The sequence below is a fragment of the Halichoerus grypus genome, chromosome 6 (assembly GCF_964656455.1).
Source record: "Halichoerus grypus chromosome 6, mHalGry1.hap1.1, whole genome shotgun sequence".
Classification (NCBI taxonomy): domain Eukaryota; kingdom Metazoa; phylum Chordata; class Mammalia; order Carnivora; family Phocidae; genus Halichoerus; species Halichoerus grypus.
In genome coordinates, this window is record NC_135717.1 from 97,190,306 (window position 1) to 97,211,074 (window position 20,769).

Here is a 20,769-nt window from a genome sequence, read left to right on the forward strand (position 1 = left end):
TATTCCATTACTTCAATTTATACAGAAAATAACTAAAAATTCACTGTTTATAGAGGCTCAAATGAATATCCTGTTTTATTCCATAGAACAGTCAAAAACAAAACAAAACAAAAACCACACAAAAACTCTGTTTTAGAGGAGGTAGATATTTCCTTAGTTACCTAATCCTAAATTAAACAATGCATGACTAAATGGTTCCTCTGTTACTCCTTGAAATTGGGATTCGTATAAGTGATGAGCTTTGCTCCCCAGCAGACACACATACACAAAGAGAGATGGGCTGTGGATCAGCTATCATAATGGACATCCCTGAAATAAAGCTCACAAAGCTATAAAACTCATAAAAAGCACATGCATGAAATGACAGAATAGAGTGTGACTGTCAAATGTTGACTCAGTAACAGTTAAACCCCTTCTGGCTGCACTTTTTTTTTTTTATGGTCTACTTCTATACTAATGACATGGGAGGAAGAATGAAACAAAAAAGGTTTTTAACCCTCCAATTATGTGAACCTCACAGACCACCAAAGAAGATGAAAGATTATTTATAATGTCATAATGATTTATCATTTGGAGATTTTTCTCATCAGCTTAAGTAAAATACAAAGAAATAATGCATATGTCCACCCCCTCAACCTCTCGGTTCCACCCTTGCTTATTGAGAACGCCATTTTCTAAAAAATAACCATCCACCCACATAATCTAACAGCACAAATGGGAGAAAAGGCTTTCTTGTAAATTGTATATAAAATATATACAAATACATTCTCTCTCCGCTCACACACAGGCACACACACACACTTCCCTCCAAGACTAACAAAAACGTAAGTTGAAGAAATAATTCACTAATTTTACTCTGGTCAAATGTGAATGTATCCAGTGGGATATTTCCAGACACATTAGTACCCTGAAATCTGGTATCCTTTAGGAATATTTCCATCAGAGGATCAGTCATAAAGATATGGAAACTAAGGAGTTGGAAAGGTCCATAAATGGCCTCTGGTCTACTCATCTACAAAATCATCCTTATTTAATCTTGATGTTTTCTTTTTCAATATCCAGAGATTCTCCTAGTGGAGAAAATCATGAATTAGAACACATAATTTTGTTCACAGTCTAATTTCCTTTCATGAAATTTGGTAGCCACCTTCATGAGATGTTTCCTGAAGTATGATTTCATCTAAATTTCTTAGAAACTTAGTTTCATCAGGCAATCTGGTCAAATTGAAATGTACTGGCAGATCAAGTTTTCTTAAAAAGTATTGTAAAGTTGAAGATAGACGGAATGGTTTTGAAGGAAACACAGTTTCTATGAATTCAAGTCTTAATCCAGATGAATAATTATCCAAGATAGTAGCATGCCTTGTAGATAAAACTGATGAATTCCTATGATTTTTAAAGAACTGATTTAAAGTAGGAGAAATATTAGAAAGTTAATGACAATTAATTCTGACTTATGAAAGAAGAGAGAAATTTGAGGAACAATGATCTGAGCACTTAATGTATGTTCCAGAAAAGACAGAGCTGTTGGTTACAAACTTTGGCTAAGAGCACGTAATAGAGGATGTAGTGACAACAAAAAGCCAGGATTCATTAACAAAAACAATATTATAATGACCTTAGTTTATTTTTCTACAGGAACTGGAATGCAGACCAGGGATGCTCAATGGTCATAATGTTTTGGGCTTAACTCAGCTTTGGATTATGTTCCTATCAATATCCTTATTGTCATGATGGAGAAGTTGCATTGGGCCCTGAAAAAGAAAGTTGAATGGGATGGGAAAAGCAGGTACAAAATACCTGTCTTTAAATATCTTAAGAATTAACTTATTTAAACAAAAAAGAATCGAGCCCTCTTATTTGTGAAAAGGCGATAGAATTTGGCTATATACAGTCAAGAGATACAACACTGACCGATGGCTTTAAGTTATCAGGTGAAATATAATGAACCACAAAGAATTGTCTAATAGTCAGAGGTGTCTGTCCATTAAATGAGCTGCCTCAAGATGTAAAAAATTTCCCCTTTCTGGAAATTTTTGAGTATTAGACATAGGACTACCTATGTCGGACATATTAAAAATACTGAAGAGGAAATTCAAGGCCCTTTTCATTGTCTTTCAAACCTGCAATTCTATGTCCTACTTTACTGGACACTCCCTAAAACAAAACTAAAAAATTGTGACCAATATATAAAACTATACATATTTTCTCTATCATAAATGACAGTTTTCTCAAAAGTTTTTAAGTTTCAAACCTTAAGGGCCCTCCACTTATAATTGAGAATTCTGCCATCATTTTCTTGAAGTCAAGGGAGAGATTTCAAATTATGAAGAAAAAACATTGGGTTATTGAGATATATTTTGTGAAGAGACTGCCAAATTCACGGAAACAATCAGATTCACAGATTCAGGTACTTTGTGAAAGACACAGTTATATGCTCAAATTCAACAGTACTAATTTAGTCCTTAAAACAGAAAACCACTGCCAGGGACAGGAAGAAGTCACTGAGGCCTGGGAGATTCATGCACAAAAAAGCCACTCAAAGGAATCTGTAGAAAACAAATCAGTCACAAAGAAGGCACACATGAACACCGTCAAGGCAAAACACTGGCCTTTGCTTATGCTGTGTACATGTGGAAACGGGAAGGCAGGGGAAGAAAAAACTAAGACCTGAGTTTTCAAATGTTTGTGTATGTGGTCAGCATTCAACCAAAGTCTAAAAAAAGACCTTGTTATATTTCAAAGCAGGGCAGATAGAGATACTGTGTGCACTGAGTTAAATCAAAAGGGTTAACGTGAGAAAAACAGGAGGCCAACAAAGAAAAACAATAGAATTCACCACCAAGGCAGGATGTCCGGTAGGTGGGAGGGCTACATAGATGTAAACACAAAACTTGAACATTGTCTGATGATAATTGTTCTATAAACAATGGGTAACCCAGTTATTGAGCTGCAGAAATGTATAGAATTTTTCTCTTTAATTTTTCCTTTTCATGGAATAAAAGCTATAAAACTGTTAGCTTTCTTATGAATGTAGCCTCAGTAGCCAGCAGTCACCTCAGTTAAATAAATATAATTGGACTGTTTTAAAGAGTCATGGCTTGGTTCAGAAATGCTGGGTCTGACAAATAGAAACGGGCACATCGGAGTTATAGTTCACTTTTCAATTATCCATGGTTGTTTTAAGGGAAGGGAGAGAAAAATACAGATTAGAACAGATATTTAGAATCTCAATTTAATCAACAGCTAAAACTTTACATGTTTTATCAGCACTGCTTACGAGAAGCAAAACAAATAAGATGGAGCGTGTTCTTTTTGTTTTCCTAGCTCATCCTTTAGTGAAGAGGCTGGTGGTGCGTGGTGAAGGAAGAGAGACTTAGGAAGGGAGCAGACACAGGAAAAACAAAGAATGGGAAGAACGATGTACATATTATGGAGATGGGGATTGCTTAAATGAGATTTCTGTAATAAAGCCTCAAGACTGTACTAACTAATATACATGACCAATGCTGGAGCACAAGCTAATCATCGGGCACTGAGTACTTTCTCGGACTTCTTCAGCACGGTCCTTTAGAAGAGAGACTGAACTCCAAGCCACAAGACCTTGGCTTAAAAACTGATCTCCCACTGGAATTCCTGCAAACTTCTCAAATCTCGTTTTTATTTTTAAAACAAAGATAGAATGCTGTTCTGCTCATATTACAGTACAAGGTTGCAACCTGATGCGAAATCACTTTGAAAAGGGTAAAGCACAAAATAAACAGCAATAGCCATTATTATTCCTATGACCCATAAGCAAGTCTTTCTCATTTGTAAAAAAAGGAGAAGCGGTAGGCTTGCGGAGATTCAATGAGACCCTTTGAAATGCATGCACAATTCAGAATAGTTTCCTCATAATTTTTAATCCATATTGGTAAAGTAGTTTGCAATAAATGACAATAGAGAATGCAACACATCTAGTAAATATAAGAGGGTAATTGAAAAACAAATGTCTCTAATTATTTCAGTGCTTTACTGTTTAATTGTCTTGAAGGCAGCTATTCGATCTTGGGGATGAGGATAGGAGCAAGGGAGAAGAGAAGGAAAGACCATTCTTAGTAGATCAGGTTTTTAAAGAGAACACTTCTGGTCCAAAAACAAAAGTGATTCTTACTTTACTTATAGGAAATTTAGAAAAGTCAGAAATGTGGGCCCCTGTGTACCAAGTTACAACCCTAACACCTTGGCATCACTATAGCATCTTATTCTTCTAGTGTTTTATCTACGCAACAGAGGACTATACTTTAAAAATATCTGGATCATTCTCTACGTGGTGTTTTCAAACTTGCTTTTCTCAGGAATACTATTGTGAGCATCTCCTTGTGTCTTTAAATGAATAGACAATTTCAATCATCAGAGAGGCCTGTGGGTGTCTATCCGAAAGCCCAATTTGGCATGCCCTGTGTGTCTCATTTTATTGGACCATCCTGCACTAACCCCTCTACCAGAATGATGTAAAGAACACAAGACTCTCTGTTTGAAAACATGCACAGCTTTTCTAGGCTTGAAAATTAAACCATAAAAAGTTTACTGGAAAAAAAAACCTTTAAAAAGCTCCTTAAAAACTCACACCATAATTGCTCCCCACCAAGCGTGGGCACTTGCTAGCTGAAGTAGTGGCACTGTGACAAATGTAGCAAAACTGAAAGCGGGCTATACTAAGAGAAAGAAAAAGTCTTCCACTGGCCATCTGTGAAAATAAGGCATGTGGCCATTAAATGCAGAGGCTGTAAATATACACAAACTCCATGAAGCAAATGGCAAAAAAGGACTAAACTTCAAGCTCAAACAAATCAAAATGTTTAATGCATAGTTACCACTGCTGGACGAAAACAGCTCTGATCTTTGCAGTCTGCAAACTCGGCATGTATTTCAATTAAATACCCCCAAAAAGAAAAGAAAGAAAAAGAAAGAAATGAAAAGACACAGAAGAAAACCATCTGGAACAAAAGGCTATAGACAGCCCATACTCAATTTCTAGAAACAAACAGCCCCTTTAACTTGCACCAGCCTGTCGAGAATGTCGATTGGAATTATTGAAAGGCTGACATCTAGAGTGATGGATGGATGATGACATAATACCTATTTGCCTTTTTGTCATGGTCTTTAAAAACTGGCTGCTCTGTGCTGATAATATTCACTACGGGGTTTTCCTCTGCCTTCCTGTCCCATAAGAAGTGTTCCCTAGCTAAGACACTCAGAATTAAGAAGGTTTTATGAATGAAAAACAAAAGAGAAGAAAACCTAAGGATCAAATGCCAACTTGCACATAAAAAGCTGGTCTAGATTTCCTAATAATCAGTTGCCTAGAAAGCAGTTCCCTATCCATTTTATATAAATTTTCAGAGTAGAGAGACTCCAATAATAAAAAGGCAAGCATTCAACGTCAGATTTGTGTGTGTCTTTTAAAGTCATGGAATAATTAATATGTAAACGTAGAGATTAAAAAATAATACATACTCACTTTTATAAAGAAAAATATTCATAATTTGCGTCACTGTAATTTTTCCTAGACAAATTCCAACCAGCAGTCTTAAAAGTTTGGGGGCTTTTTAAAAATCACACACGAGTGCTCACACACAACCACACCATCCCCCCCACCCCCACCCCCACCCCCAAAAGCTCCTGCTTTGTCATGGTGAGGCAAGGGATCTATCTCACTTCCTCTGGAAGGATTTACCTAACACGCCTTCCTCCTTCATGAATTTTTTCCTCTAACCACTGAAATATCTAGCTCTAATTTGACTTCTAGAATTCATTTTGGCTAAAGGCAAGATCTACAAAAGCCATCCATAAATCATTAATTAATTGTAGTGTCTTCCCCTGAATGCAGAGGCATGAATCCCTTCATATTCACTTTTTCAAGGCAAAACCTGTAATTCACAATTCCTCACATGCCTTGTCCTTATCGGAGGGAAGGAGCATGTGTTAGATAATGCTGAACTAGATACACTGTGTCAGTTTCTGAAGAGTTAACACTGCTGGCCCCATCCATCAGATGGCCAGCGAAGCATCAGGAAAGAATGATGGATGTAAAATTATTACAGGGCTGCCATCCGATACACTTACTGCCATTTGTAACTAATGCTGGGACTGACACACTTTTTTTCATTATTAAACATCCACATTAAGTCAACATTGGTCACTGTCATTTCACGTTTGGCACTCTGTTAAAGGGAAAGAAAGAGGTTGACAATAGCTGAAAAAGAGGAGGTTGTAGCGGAAGAGTGTCCAAGCAGCAGAGTGATAAAAATTAACCTATGTTTACAAATGAGTCTATATAGTAGGTGGTAAGGCTTTCTTAGGAGTATGACTGACAAGTGAAAAGAGAGACTGCTATCATTGTTGAATAAATTACGGTTTAAAATATACCTCTGATTCTCTAAATTTTCCCCTTATTCTATGGAAATTTGCAATGAATTTTCACTGAACCTCAGAAGGAAAAGTAAGGCATTTTGCTAGGTATTCTTACTTGCAGTAATAGAGGAATTCATAGCATGTGTAGAGATTTAGATTTCAGGTACACTGTAGGCAATTAACGTTTGCTTGGTGGGTGAATTCTCTATGGTAAAAAACAGATGCACGCATCTGCATGTATATTTTTGTGAGTGACATCTGTCTTATATATGAAAGTAGTACAGAAGTCGGCCTTAACATGTAGAAACATGTGAGAGAACACACATTCATTGGTTTAATCTGTCACCCAAGCAATGTTGGGGTGTGTGTGTGTGTGTGTGCGTACTTATGTGTGCTTTACTTCTTTAAGAACCACAGACAAGGTATAAGGCCCTGAACACATAATAGTGCCAAGAACGAAAGTGGTTAGATAGATGACAACAAATCTAACACAACCAAAACAAACCAGTTTCATGAAGAAAATATTTTCATGTTTTCATGAAGTTTTCATGAAGAAAATATCTGAGAGCTTTGTGGCTTACAATGGCCTTTTCCTATTCGATAGCCATTCTGGTCCTTTTCTTCTCTGCCAAAATACTCTTTGATCTTAAGCTATCCCTTGATCTCCAGGAGGATAAGCTAAGGTCTCTAATTCAGTCCCCAAATGTAATTCATGATCAACTTAAGGCAGCTTCTCTTGCTTTTGGCCAGTAATTGTCTTAAAGGTACGCGTTCAACCCATTTCTACCCAAATGAGATGTTTATGGAAGTCTGCTTGAGGGGTGCAGTGAAACATCTCTATGTGAATAACGTAAGAAACACCCCCATGTGAATGAAGAAGGAATGAAACACATCTCTATGTGAAAGAGGACTGAAAAGGGCAAAGAGAAAACTGCTTCTCCTTCCCAAGCTGGCCTGTCTTCGTGGCATAGCTCTAGGTATGGCAACATTTTATGACCCTAAGGGAAAAGCTAAGAGAATCCTGGAGATTTTAACCCTGATACCACTGAGCTGATAAACTAATGCCACCAACTGCCTCCTACAGAACTTCATTATGTGCTAAAAATTAATCATTATCTGTTGAAGCTACTGTATGTAGATTTCCTGACCCACGTAATGATACACATGTCTAACAAATACTACAGCATAGGCATCATTCCCTTAAGGATAACTCCATTGGGAGTGAGGGAAAGAAGCAAGGAAACTTCTGGCCTATGCCACATTGCAGTCAGGTGCATCGGGTCTCTATTATATTAGTACTGCCTGGTAGTATCAGGACAAAAACTGAGCTCTGTATGATTTCCTATTAATTATGGCTACCTTCACACATAAGGTCAGAACCTGAGTATGCAGTTGGTCATACGGTCAAGACGGTGCCACTTGGGTATTAATGAAGCAAAGTGGGTGGTTTTGACAAACTAAATGTATGAGGGTCTTTCTGATTCTCCCTACCTGAGAAGATTTTTCTTTTATTCCATCCATAACACTAATCTGTGAAGAGCTATGTGATAAAAGATAACATTATCCGAATATGCAATCAGGCTATAATTAACCTGAAATGACAATTATAAATAACACTGTGTCCCAGAGTTTCCAAGAAACCTGACATACACAGTTTTCGGGTATGTTGAAGCACTTCCAAGAAAAGTAAAAAATGAGAAATCTTTTAGAAGTCTTCAATTAAAATGTGTTTTAGTAAAAATGACTTTCATTATGTGTTTTGGTGCATATTACTAGAAAACATTTGTCCCTATCTTCACACCTCTAATTGTTTTTACTACCAATTACAGCTTTTCAGAATTAAGACTTTCTGCTTGGGACAACCAAGTTGGTCATTTGAAATGTGGAGAAAATACTATGTATGAGGTTTGTGTACTGAAGAAAACAGATCTCCACAGCAGGATTCCAACATAGGGATCTCGGGTCGTGCTATCACCTCTCAGACTGGTGGGAAGCACCAGGCTGGATTTCTCCTCTTTTCCCCTTTCCTTTCTCCCAGATTCTTTCTGTTTCTTTTTTTTTTTTATCCATGCCTCCCCCGCCCCCCCCGCCCCCCCCCCCCCCCCGCCCACTCCTTACACCTCACATACTTTCTGGGTTTAGGAAGTTGGGAGTATTGTTTTAGTGAGAGAAATGCCCTTCTTTTGGTATTCAAATGATATGATAGAGTGCAAAAAATTTATCATATATTCTGTTTATGTCTTTCAAACGGAAGCAAAATTTCAAACCAACTACTGATCTATCTATGCTCTGGCCATGGGTAAAGTTGGGCAATTATAAAAATCTATTAAAAAGGTAGGTATTAGGAGAAAAACAACACAATAGACATAATGCTGTCACTTTATGTGGAAGAATAAGCAGCCACCGGGGCGCCTGGGTGGCTCAGTCGTTAAGTGTCTGCCTTCGGCTCAGGTCATGATCCCAGGGTCCTGGGATCGAGCCCCGCATCAGGCTCCTTGCTCTGCAGGGAACCCTGCTTCTCCCTCTCCCTCTCCCCCTGCTTGTGTTCCCTCTCTCGCTCTGTCTCTCTCTGTTAAATAAATAAATAAAATCTTTAAAAAAAAAAAGAATAAGCAGCCACCTTTGTCAACTCAGGTATAGAAATGATCTGATAGGCTAAGCAAAATGGGTGGGCCTTTATTCACTTCCTACAAGTAGGCTCACACACTTAAAGATGCCATGATTAACAATCGAAATAATAATTTGATTTAAACTATACTTTATAAAGGCAGGGGACATATTTTCTTGTTCAATAGAGTATCTCAAGTACACAATACTGCCCTGCCCCTCATACGTAGCAGGTGTTAATTAAAGGATATAAATTTGACATTATCTCATACCCATGAGTTGCACATAGATCAATCATTAATATTATAGAAATGGCACCCAAGCTAGTTCAACAGGAAAAGGCAACCACAGTTAACACCTGCTTCTCAGAGAGCTTCAAAAATCACACTTTCATTGTCAGGTATCAAGGTGTCATTCAGATCCTTCTGCTGAAAAGATTTACTTACACCTTATGGAAGTCTGCCATATTATTACAATAATGGAACTGTTTCATTCCATATTTTAAGATTTTCACGAAAATATAAGACTGTAGTTGACGATGTAACTCAACTGCATCGAAAGGGCATGGTGAAGAGATTTGGGGATGACAGCCTTCTTGAGAATGGAGACATCTTAATTGGCCAACAGGCTTCGGCAGGTATGACTCCAAAAATAGATTTCTGAAAAGTTATAATGCTAGAAAGGAGAAGGGGAAATTGAAGGCAGTGGTGTTCAACAAGAGGCCACGCTCCCTCCTGCAACACAGATAGAGAAGGTGCTAATCAGAGAAATAACATAAAGGCTGACTGTGGAGAAGGAACGAGACGTGGAAATAAAGTCCCCTCACGATGGACAACTATGGTGTAAAGTGAATGCAGACGGCACCACTCCTGGTACTTAATCAAAAGGCCGAGTGGAGTCACTGGAGCCGGCATAAAGTCATGTGTTAGAACAACAGCTGATCTGTATTAGAGAAGATTAACTCGCAGTGCCATGGTGGAGGGCCCAGGATTATTTTATGTACTTCCATTGCCTTACAAGCCGTCAGCACAATTATTGCCCTCCGATCTGAATGAGTGATCTGTAACCACAGCTAAACAGCATGCTGCTTAGGGGCCTAGGAGCTTCATGAAGATGAATTTCCATACCATCAAAGTGCTTTTAATGGGCTCCCTGATCCAACCACAAGGCCTGTTTTGCAAGTATACAGAACTCAGGATGAAGGCTTCCTGTCCAAAAGGATTTGGTCGGTTGTCACTTGACAATTCCCAGCCAGCACAGGGGAGGAGAGGGGGGAGATAGGTAGAGTTGTCTCTGCTTTGGAGGATTAAAAAAAAGAAAAAGAAAGGGTACAGATGCTCGCTGAATGCAACCAACTGCTGTAGCCACAGCTGAATTCAATGCGCTTAACAAATAACGGCAATTTAGCTATGCTTGCGAGGAATAGCTTGAGTCACTTTGCATTAGCATCTGGCTGAGTGTTAAACTCATTTCTACATGGGGAGCAGAGAAAAGGAATTTCTGTTCAAGCATCCTTTCAAGAATGTTTAAATATTTGAATATAAATTCCTTTATGCTTGCTATCATTCCTTCTTAAATCTGTCACTTTGCTTTTCCCCTTCCCTTCTGGTGCTTAGCTAGAAAAATTTTGTGCCCTCCTCGCTGCACCAGGATCGCTCTTCCTGTGCTGCGTGCCTGCCAGGGATGCATCCCTAACCACACTCTGCTCTCCCCTCCAGAAACAGAGTGGAATTGGAGTCATTTCTCCATCTTTTCGACCCATGTTTGGACCAGAGGAAAAGTACAGTTGTGAGGGGATCACACATGGATTTCACCTCCACTATGCAGATTGTAAGCTTCTTAGGGACTGCACATTAAATTCCATATAAAACCTGGGAAACCAGAAAGCTATCCAATTAGCAATCTGCTCATTCTGGACACTGATGTTTGTCTCGTGAACTTCCCATGATGGTTAACTTTCAAGTTACTGCTAAGTAGCTGATCATTTTTTTCCTCTGATTTACTGTATCTCTTTAGCGACAGGATTGTGAAAACAAGACCCAGTAACACGTTAAAATTTCAATTCAAAAATGTCAAATATGACCAAGATAAGTACATCACTCCAAGCATTCTGCAACAACATACTATTTTTCTGAGTAAAATACAATGTAGCTTCAACAAGAGAGTTTGAAATTATTACATCTCAAATAAATTCAGCAGTTTCACTGGGCTTAGGTATAATAATAATGTCCAAGTTTTAAAAAGCACATTTTGTTTTATAATAAAGTCAAAATTTCCAATTGTGCAGTCATCTAAAACTTGACAGCGCTTTGCATTGGAAACATATTATGACAGGCTCAGGATCCTAGTTCCTTAGGCTATGAGCATGGGTATCATCCAAGCTTATGCTGATTAAAGAAGATTCAGCATTTTCAAATCCAGCTCATCCCCAAATACAAGTTAAGCATCTCTGTAAAGCAAAACTTTCACTCAGACTCAGATATTTCAAATGCCATTCCATTTTAATGCAAACTGATGGCAGGAAGGGGGATATTAATTGTCAATAAGGTTTGGAGATGGATAGAAGAGAATTATAACTCATCTCGTTTCCAGATGGTTTTGATTAGGATGGGCATCAAGATTTCTGTACTCTTGACAGGGGAAAAGGGAGGGAGAACCCTCATTCTGAGGTGGTGAGAAGAGAGAAAACAAAGGGAAAAAAAAGCATTTAGGCAATTTAAGCATTTTTGGAAAGTCAGTTATTTTATGAACTAACCTTTTCTGTCCGACAGTTATTGAGACCCAGACTATTCACAACAGCCACCTTTCCGTCAAGCACCTGCTGCTCCCGCCGAAGCTGCTCCTTCATCTGCCGAGCCTCTTGGATTGCCTTGGTGACAGCATCATGGTCATTTAAATAACCTGAAGATGTGACAGAACAAAGACTATGTTTGGTACAAATGCACGGATAGGTTAACCTTTAACCATAAAATTCATGTCTTTTTTTGGGGGGGGGTAATGGCTAGTGGCTGGCATATAGTACTTTCTCAATTTCATGAGTCTAAAATGAATGAATGAATGAGTAATCGATAATGCCTGATTCATACAGTCGTACGTGAACGTGGTGCCAAGCATCTGTAATGCAAACTTAATATTTAAGGCAAATATAGTTGTTTCCATATGCTTGGAAAGAAGCTTAAAATATATATTTTTTTCAGTTATCTGAATATTTTGTAGTGCAAAAATAAAACCTATCTTTGATTTTTTTTTTTTATGTAAGGATCATTTGAATGTTACCATCGGATAGAGGTATTGATGATTATTGCTCTAATTATTGACACTCTCATCATATTGGAAAGGTCAGTTTAGAGTTTGCATATAGCACTATTAGGGTTGTTATATACAGAAAGAATAAATCATTATTAATTAAGTAAAAGAAGATCATCATCCTCCCCTCCCCCCCCAATTTCACTGATGGTGAAGTAAACTACAGGTGGCAGTGATTTGCTATGGATACAAACTTGTAAGAGTTCAGGGGCCAAATTTCAAGCACAGAATGGAACCAAGCACCTGTGAATTGTATGATAAGAAATTGTGGCTACTGAAAGCCACAGTCACACTTAATTCACACTCTTAATAAGATGGTCAAATGACCAACTTGCGTCTACAGCTCCACAATCCAAAGTAAAAAAAAAAATTGTCAAAATATTTCTTTTAAAGAATAACAGGTGTAAGAAGCAACACTAATTTTTTTAACTTAATTTTAACACTGGTCACTTATTTATTTGATGCACATTATTATGATCGTCTGCATGACTTTAGGGTAGAATACCGATGGGAAAAGACTGTTTTGTAAATATTGAAAGGAAAGCTAATATATCATCTTTCACTCTCCCTATCTTTTAAGTAGGGCATAAAATGGCATAAACTGAATCTATAATATGAAATTGCCCAGAAAAGGGACTTGTTTGTGACATGAGGCTAAATCTAACCAGATCCATTGGTGAATTGTGACAGATGGAGGGACTGTGAGACAGAAGGCAGGCACTAATCACACATAAAATGACCGGCTTGCCTCAACATGTTCCATGGATTCCAGCAAACTTTACACCCTAATCCATTTTTAGAACAAAAAACATCTGGGCCATAAATCCTCTAATCTGCCAAAACACGCTATTAAATCCCATGATTTGTTGAAAAACACTAAGATTAAAGAAAGGAAATATAAAATGGCTAACTGCCGTGTTAGGAAAGTGTTATTAATACTCTTTCTTTGTCTCAATTATGAATGTTCTGGTACTAAAGAGCCTTGTCTAATCATGTCAGATTACACATCCTCGCCGTATTGCTAGACTCTTCTATCTGATCTGTTGATTGCCAAAAAACATAGAATATTTTCTTGCTGCTTAAACATTTCTATTGAAGAAGCTGGTGTCAGATCAGTACAGTGCTTCAGTGCTGGAGGGTTTCAAAATGATCCGTGCTTTCCCTACTCCACCCCCACCCCTCCGATATGCACAGGCTAGACCTCATCCTCTGATCTCCTTGAAGCAGAAAGATAAGTCCCAGTGTAGGAGACAGCAAGAGGAGCCTTGAGAGCGACTACAGGTTTTGCTTTTCAGAGCTAAATTCATTGGAACGTATTCAAAGAACAAAACATCCTTGCTCATTACAAATACAATATGAATCATGAAAAACTATTTAGACCTAGGTCAAGCCTTTAGGGTTAATGCTTACTTTAAATTATGGTTGTTTTTAACCTTCTATTATCCTCAGCATCCTGTCTTGGTTCTCCTGAACAACCTTCTTAATATATTATTCTTGAACTGATTCTGTTCATGTATACTACTACTCTAGAAAGAAATACGGCTCTTATAGGGCAGTGATGGTCTCAGGATATGTTCATTTAGTAAAAGATCTTAAGAGGATCAGCCTGATTTTCCTATGCTCTAACCCCTGTTTATGTACAACTTGGCATCATGCATTTTCGCAGTCTATTTAGCTCCTCCAGAGCACAAATACATTTTGAAGTGGTTTGGCACATGGCGTTGAATAAAAGTATGAATTCTTTATGTTTTTAGGTGCTGCCAAGATAACGTTGTGCAGGAAAAATGATTAATATAGATTCAAAAGGGATGCAAATTATATGGGGGTGAATAACTGACAGACATATGTTCCATAATGTCTATTTCCAGTTTGAGGTGTGTGTTCCTATGCAGGTGGAAATAGGTGTCCACTTTAAAATAAACCTTCTTGCTTTTAGAGACTCTTGAATTTTAGTTAAAATGCTCTATGAAATCTAACATTTGTATCTGCTGTGTTAAATTTTAAGGCCATTTATATATTACAGAGTTGAATCATAACAGGATTGTGTGCTGGTTCTTTCCATTTTGTTCTCATCACAGTCACTAAATTACCAATCTTGCTGATTCCCTCTCTCCTGCCAAATGGCTTCAACTCCGATTTTGGAAAGACCGATAAGGCTGAGCTCTCACCTTTCTGCCCCGCCCCCACCCCAACTCCTACCCCATGCTAGTTTCAAATCTGTCTCCATTTCTGCCCATTGTCTCCTCCTGTTTCAGTGAAAATGGTGCCCCTACTTTGATTCAAGGCAAATCCCCTCAACTCGTGCTCTAGATTTCTATACGTCTCCATTGGTCATGCTCTTTCACATTTATGTCATCCAGATCTGAACTTCCTCACCATCTCTACCACTTCAATTTGTAAGTACTTAAGTTTCTCCACCTGAGATGAGCAAATAAAGTTTCTCTTTCAACTTTGTGTTGCCTTCTCTTTCCAACTGTCTCTCTTTACCTTCAAAGATTCTTATCATACTCTCCCATTCCTTCCTCACTCTTCCATTTCTGTTACAATTTTGCTTCAGCTGCCCTTGCTCTTTTAAATCGCCAAATCCAAGGGACACTTGCCATGACTTGCAGAATGACCTCACTGACAATCCCCTCATTATAGAAACTCCTTTCTTCTTTGTTTCTCATCATAACATGGGATCCCCTTTCCTCTCTGCCTCTTCCAGCTTCATAGCCTTGCCTGGGATCTGTTCTTCATCTCCTCCTTAGATTTGGTCCACAGTCACAATCTTCAGAAAAAGTTGGCATTTTGGAGTTGGAAAAGTCTGAATTAAAACCGTAACTTTGCCACTTACCAGCTCTATAAATTGTACATGTTGTTTTACCTTTTAAAATCTCAATTATCTTATTGGTTAAATGGAAATAACATTCACTAGATAACATAAATGAGTTAATACAGTCTTGCATAATAAATGGTCCATGAAAGTTATTCACTGTCAGTTTACTTACAAAAGGGCATAGTGAAATAGATAGGATTTAGGCATTGAATGCAGATGGGTCTGGGTTTCTATTTCTTGGGAAGTGTGATATTTGCCAAATTATAACAATCTCATTGGGTTTCCATTCCCATCAACTGCAAAATGAATGTCAGGTTGATGGAAGAATTAAACAAAATAACACATCTTGTGAAGGAGTAGATAACACTTGGTACCTGAGGAGGCAGCAGAAAATGTTAATTCCTTTCTTTTCTTTTCTCTTTCATTTTCTCTATATGTTCACCCTCAGCAGTCTTATTGTATGGCTTTGACCATAAAGATAAAATATGTGAAGGGGTATCATTTCTTGTTGGTACAGAGGTTCAAGGAAAGGGAGTCACACCATACAAACCCCCAAATGATTACTTGATAGATTTTATTCAGCCTGCATTATATATTTAGGCACCAACTGCATCATAAGATAGGATCAGAAGGTGGGTATGTGCTTAGGAGAGGTGTGGTGAGCCTCAATCTAAGGAGGGAAGTGGGAAGGCAATGGTCAATATGGCTTCCAGTTAGCACTTCAAATGAGATTTGGGAAATGGAGATTAGGGATCATTAGCATAAGAAATTTGCAAGATTCTGTAACCTTGTTAAATTCACCACAGTTTGATTTTTTATGCCTTGGTGTTTCTTCTTAATCACTACCAACAAAATTCTCAAAATTAAAAAGGCCCCTTTTATATATTTTCAGGGGCAGAAAATAAAGGGACAACCTGGAAATAACCTGTGTTATTTCATTTAACTCTTCCAACAAACTTACATTTGTCCCATTACAAAAACGGTAAATGGTATAATATGGCATCTATTTAAAGTTTATATTTTTAAAGTGGTTTAGTGTTATTAAATTCCATGGTCAGCTTAGGAAACTCATGAGCAATCTTAGGATAAAATCGAAACAGAAAGAGTTCTAGCTGCTCCAGAAGGAAGAAACTGTTAAGAGGTAGAAGGAAAAACGGGAAACCACTTGTAATGGGTTGAATTGTGTCTTTCAAAAAGATATGTCCATGGCCTAAACCTGGTATCTGTAAATGTGACCTTATTTGGAAATAGAGTCTTTGCAGATGTAATTAAGGATCTTGAAATGAGATCACCCTGGATTTCAGGTAGGCCTTAAATTCAGTAACTGGTGTTCTTAGAAAGGAGAGATGATCTGACACAGAGACACAGGGGAGAAGGCCCTGTGAATATGGAGGCAGAGACTGGAGTTATGCATCATCCTAAGCCAGGAACACCAAGGACTACCGGTAGCCACAAGGAGCTAGGTGAGAGGCATGGAACAGATTCTTTCCCAGAGCCTCCAGAAGGAACTAACCCTGCTGACACCTTCACTTTGTATTTCTAGCCTCCAGATAGTGAGACAATCAATTTCTAGTTTAAGTGACCCAGTTCATGGTAATTTGTTGCAGCAGCCTTAGAAACCAAATACCACAATTGGTCTAAGCCTACTCAAAGAGTCAAGGGGTGATCCTAAGTACTATAAAATATCTGCTGTCTGCCTCAAATCCTTCCTGATTTTTAGATACACATATCTGTCTACCAAGTTTCTGTACTTGAATGTCTCTTAAGTATCTGAAATGCAGCATATCTAGCATGGAATTCTGTTCTTTCTACATTCCATATCCCTTTCCAGTGGCCGATTCAGTTACCTGGGGGTCACCTAAGAGATCTCCTTTACCCCATATATATAACAGACAACCAAGTTGTGACAGTCATGCTTCCTCCTCAGCTTTCAAATGTGTGTCTTCTTCATTCTCATGGTCCCCACTTTCACTAAAGGCCCCTCATATCTCACCTGGGCCAATGTCTTAACCTCTTAACTGGTTTCCCTATCTTTAGGCTTACACTCTCGAATCTATCTCCTTTATCTGCTTCCAGGTAAAGCATTTCAAAATATCTCCCCGAAAGGAATTTGGATCACATCACTTTACCTGATTAAAAACCCATCTCTCCATACCTTAATGCTTAAAGGAGCATTTCATAAGAAGATGAGATGTAATATTCTGTGAAAAAATAATTCCATGTTCAAATAAGTGTGGGAAATACTAAATTAAAGTGACAAAGGTTTCTCATTGCATAAATTCCCAAGATCTTGATAATGTTAATGTGCACTGTGAATCTTCAAAAGATAACAAAAGCATGCAGCTTTTCCCAGATATACTGGAACAAGAAACCCTGTAATGTTCCCCCAAAAATGTCATTCTGGGATAAATTCCAAACATTTTACAATGGCCTAAAAGTCTCTTCATGATATCCATTCTGCTTATCTTTCCTGCGTCACTTCCTGCTAGTCTCTCCAGAGTTCTGTGCTTAAGCTGCATAAGACTATTTCCTATTCCAAGCACTGGTCTGTCTCCTCCCACCCCCACCTCTGTCTTCCAAGCTTTTCTCTTTTACTGAAATACTCTTTCTTTCTAGTGTGTTTGGGACTTTATTCAAATGTCACTCCTTCTATAATGACTTCCCTGATACACCCCAGGCATGCTCCTTGGCAACATTAGAACTTCTCATCTCTATGCTCCTTTAAAACCTTATATATGCTTTTATTGTTACATTGTCTTCCATTTGTCTAAGTTTGTCTTTTACACCAGTCTTTGAACTACTTGAGGGCATTTAAAATTTTTCAATCTTTTATTCCTTCGGCCCACGGCAGGGTCTGTTCAAGGAATAAATGCATATTTCTAAGTTGAAAGTATCTACCTTTATAATTCCAAGTTGATTATCTATGTCATCACATTGATGGAAGCCTGTACCATAATGACACAGATTTATTGAACTCATGGATCTAACAGATGCTATGAAGGCAATACAAATTCTTATTTACTACATATTTATTTTACATAGGACTTTTCAGCTAGAAGTAAAAGTAAGGGCACATGTGTTTCAAGTTATTTTCAACAAATACTGATTTTTTTCTATTGTTGAGGTCACTTATCATCATCAAATTTTTGGCACCCTGATATGTAGCCATTTCTTCATCTGTGAAAACTCACAAGAATTAATTAGATTATAAATGTGAAAGCAATTTGTAAATTGTAAAGTGCTATGCAAATGTTAATTGCCAGATGTTGAATAATACCCTCAACTTCTTGACAATCCACTAGCTTTCTATGAAACTATTACAGTATTTTTGTTCAATAACCTACCCTCATAGAAGTTTTTCTGATTAAAATTGTAAACTAATGAAACATCAAGGTAATATCCTCCTTCATGCCATTGTATTTTAAATTAGCAAGTTGTAGAAATAAAGTACCAAATTAATGAACTGGAAAATATTTTCCCTCATTCTATTGAATCAATGTGAGTCTACTACATTTGCTCAGTAAAGTTTTACTTTTCATGTGTTAATGCCTCTGAAGAATAATGGGTAAGGATAATACATTCTAGTATCTTCCAAAGACTTTATAGAACAAGACTGGAGGCTATCTAAAGCCTCTGCCCAAGACGTTCATCTGCTCATCCTCCAGACTTCCATCTGCTCACCATCCTGCAAAATCTATGGCATAGGGAAGATATTTAATACCCATTTATTCAATGAATGAGTGAAAGGCTAGATAAATGACTGAGAAGAGCATCTAACGTGGCAAGCCTACCAATAGGCAGTAGCTGAAAAGGGAGCATGCCAACCAGAGACCACGAATCCTCTGGCCTCAACCACCCCTGGCTGTGAGTTTGAGCAAGTTACTAGGTCTTCATATAGTCGTTTCCTTGAAATTAAAACAGAGGAAATAAACATAGAGTCACAGAACTGTCTACCCTGTGTCGGGAACTTACTTAGAATCCCTGGGTAAGCACTTAGCCTCCTTAGGCCCCAATTCCTTATCTGTAAAATAACAAGTTTTGACTGGATAATAGGAATATCTGCTCTATCTATTTTAGCGTCTATAATTCTAAAATTAGCTTCAGTGAGAAAGAGATTAAAAATGCTTTGAAAAATGTTAAAGGTACTATACATATGTACAATATAGGTGAAAAAGGCCAATAATAGGAAGATAACATTCGGTCAGAAGATTCTAAACTTATCCATCATTCTTCTGAACTATTCATACCTTTTAAGGAGCATCCTATCCTTTGCATACCATATCAAAGGCATTCTTACAGAATACAGTGTAATACTGGTCACCCACCTCAAAAACTCACTTTCTATATTTGTAGCTAATAGATATATAGCAAAGAGCCCATGTCATTAACGATAACTTAAGTTATCTTTTGGTTCACAGTTTTCCCTGGTTTATTAATGGCATAACACATTAATTCTTCTTTCAGGGGTGACCTTTACAACACCATTAATGCGCACAGCTTTTATCCAACTACATTATTACTCATTACAGTTTCAGCTTTCAACATCTGCATTTGCTGAAAAGAGAAAAGTAAATTGTAGCGGCCTCAAATCCTTGGAAACTATGAGGGATGTGTGGATGGGTATGTGGTGAAGGGATTTTTCAGGGGGAAAAAAAAAAAAAAACTAAGGGAAGTTTTAGTAGTAGAGAAAGTCAGATGATAAATGTCATTAAATACATTTTTGCCTTTCTAAAATATTTTGTCATACTTAATCCCTGGAATGCTGAAGTAAAAAATTCTCATATGATAAAAATGCAAATCTATCCATTATTTTGTTAAATATTCTAGTTCTGGTGACATTACAAAAGTAGCTCATAGACCAGCACTGTGACATTTATGAGCCTTCATGTCTATTTTGTAAGTGAGTCATTCCTGCCAAATAAAATATTTTTTCTTTTACATACTTAGGACATGAAAGCAAGTGTTATCTTGAAGTCCATTTAGGATGTGGAGGGGAGTAACTGAGTTAGGCCATAACAGAGTGGTGCATAGTGATAAAAAGCGGATGTGTACCCCAACCTTGTTCAAACTTCTCAAAACTTAAGTTTTCACAGTGTCTGCTCTCACTGCTGTCCCACTGCCCCAGACTGGCTTCCTCTTGGCAAATAATCTGGAATTCTGCTCTGTGGAGACTGAAGCATTTGAAATACATTCCTTCAGCTTTTTTTTTTTTTTTTTGTCCATCCCACAATTTCTCTGTAACTTTACCCCTTTTTTTCCTTTGTTTTGTTCAGTCTCAGAAAAAAGAGGGGCTTTGTTCCTTTCCAAGGTTAATCCTTTCTCATGATCTCTTGTCTTATTCCATCATCGTCCATCCTCTCTTTCATATCTTTATCTGTCTCTGACTCTTCTTCCCTTTGACTATATATATGTACATATATATATAGTCATATATATATATGAATGATTGCCCTATTTTAAAACCTCTCTCTATGCAGTCCTTTTAAAATAATCACTTCTCAACACCAAGCTTACAAAAAAGATCAACTGCATTTTCTCTCCTCATAGTCTTCAAACCATTGTGATTGAAATTCTGTTAAGGCATTCTCCTAAAACTTCTCTATCAGAGTTTACCTCTCCATGAGCTCCAGCTAAATCATAAG

General features: G+C 37.7%; 1 protein-coding gene across 17 annotated transcripts in view; it reads right to left on the reverse strand.

Annotated features, from left to right (window-relative positions):
- The window catches only part of SOX5 (SRY-box transcription factor 5), a 1,003,105-nt gene that overhangs the window by 20,534 nt on the left and 961,802 nt on the right, over positions 1-20,769 (reverse strand). For all 17 annotated transcript variants that reach the window (XM_078075751.1, XM_078075750.1, XM_078075752.1 and 14 more), the window contains one exon: positions 11,759-11,904. In XM_078075751.1, the coding sequence (XP_077931877.1) occupies positions 11,759-11,904 (146 nt within the window). The remainder of the gene's footprint in view (positions 1-11,758; positions 11,905-20,769) is intronic.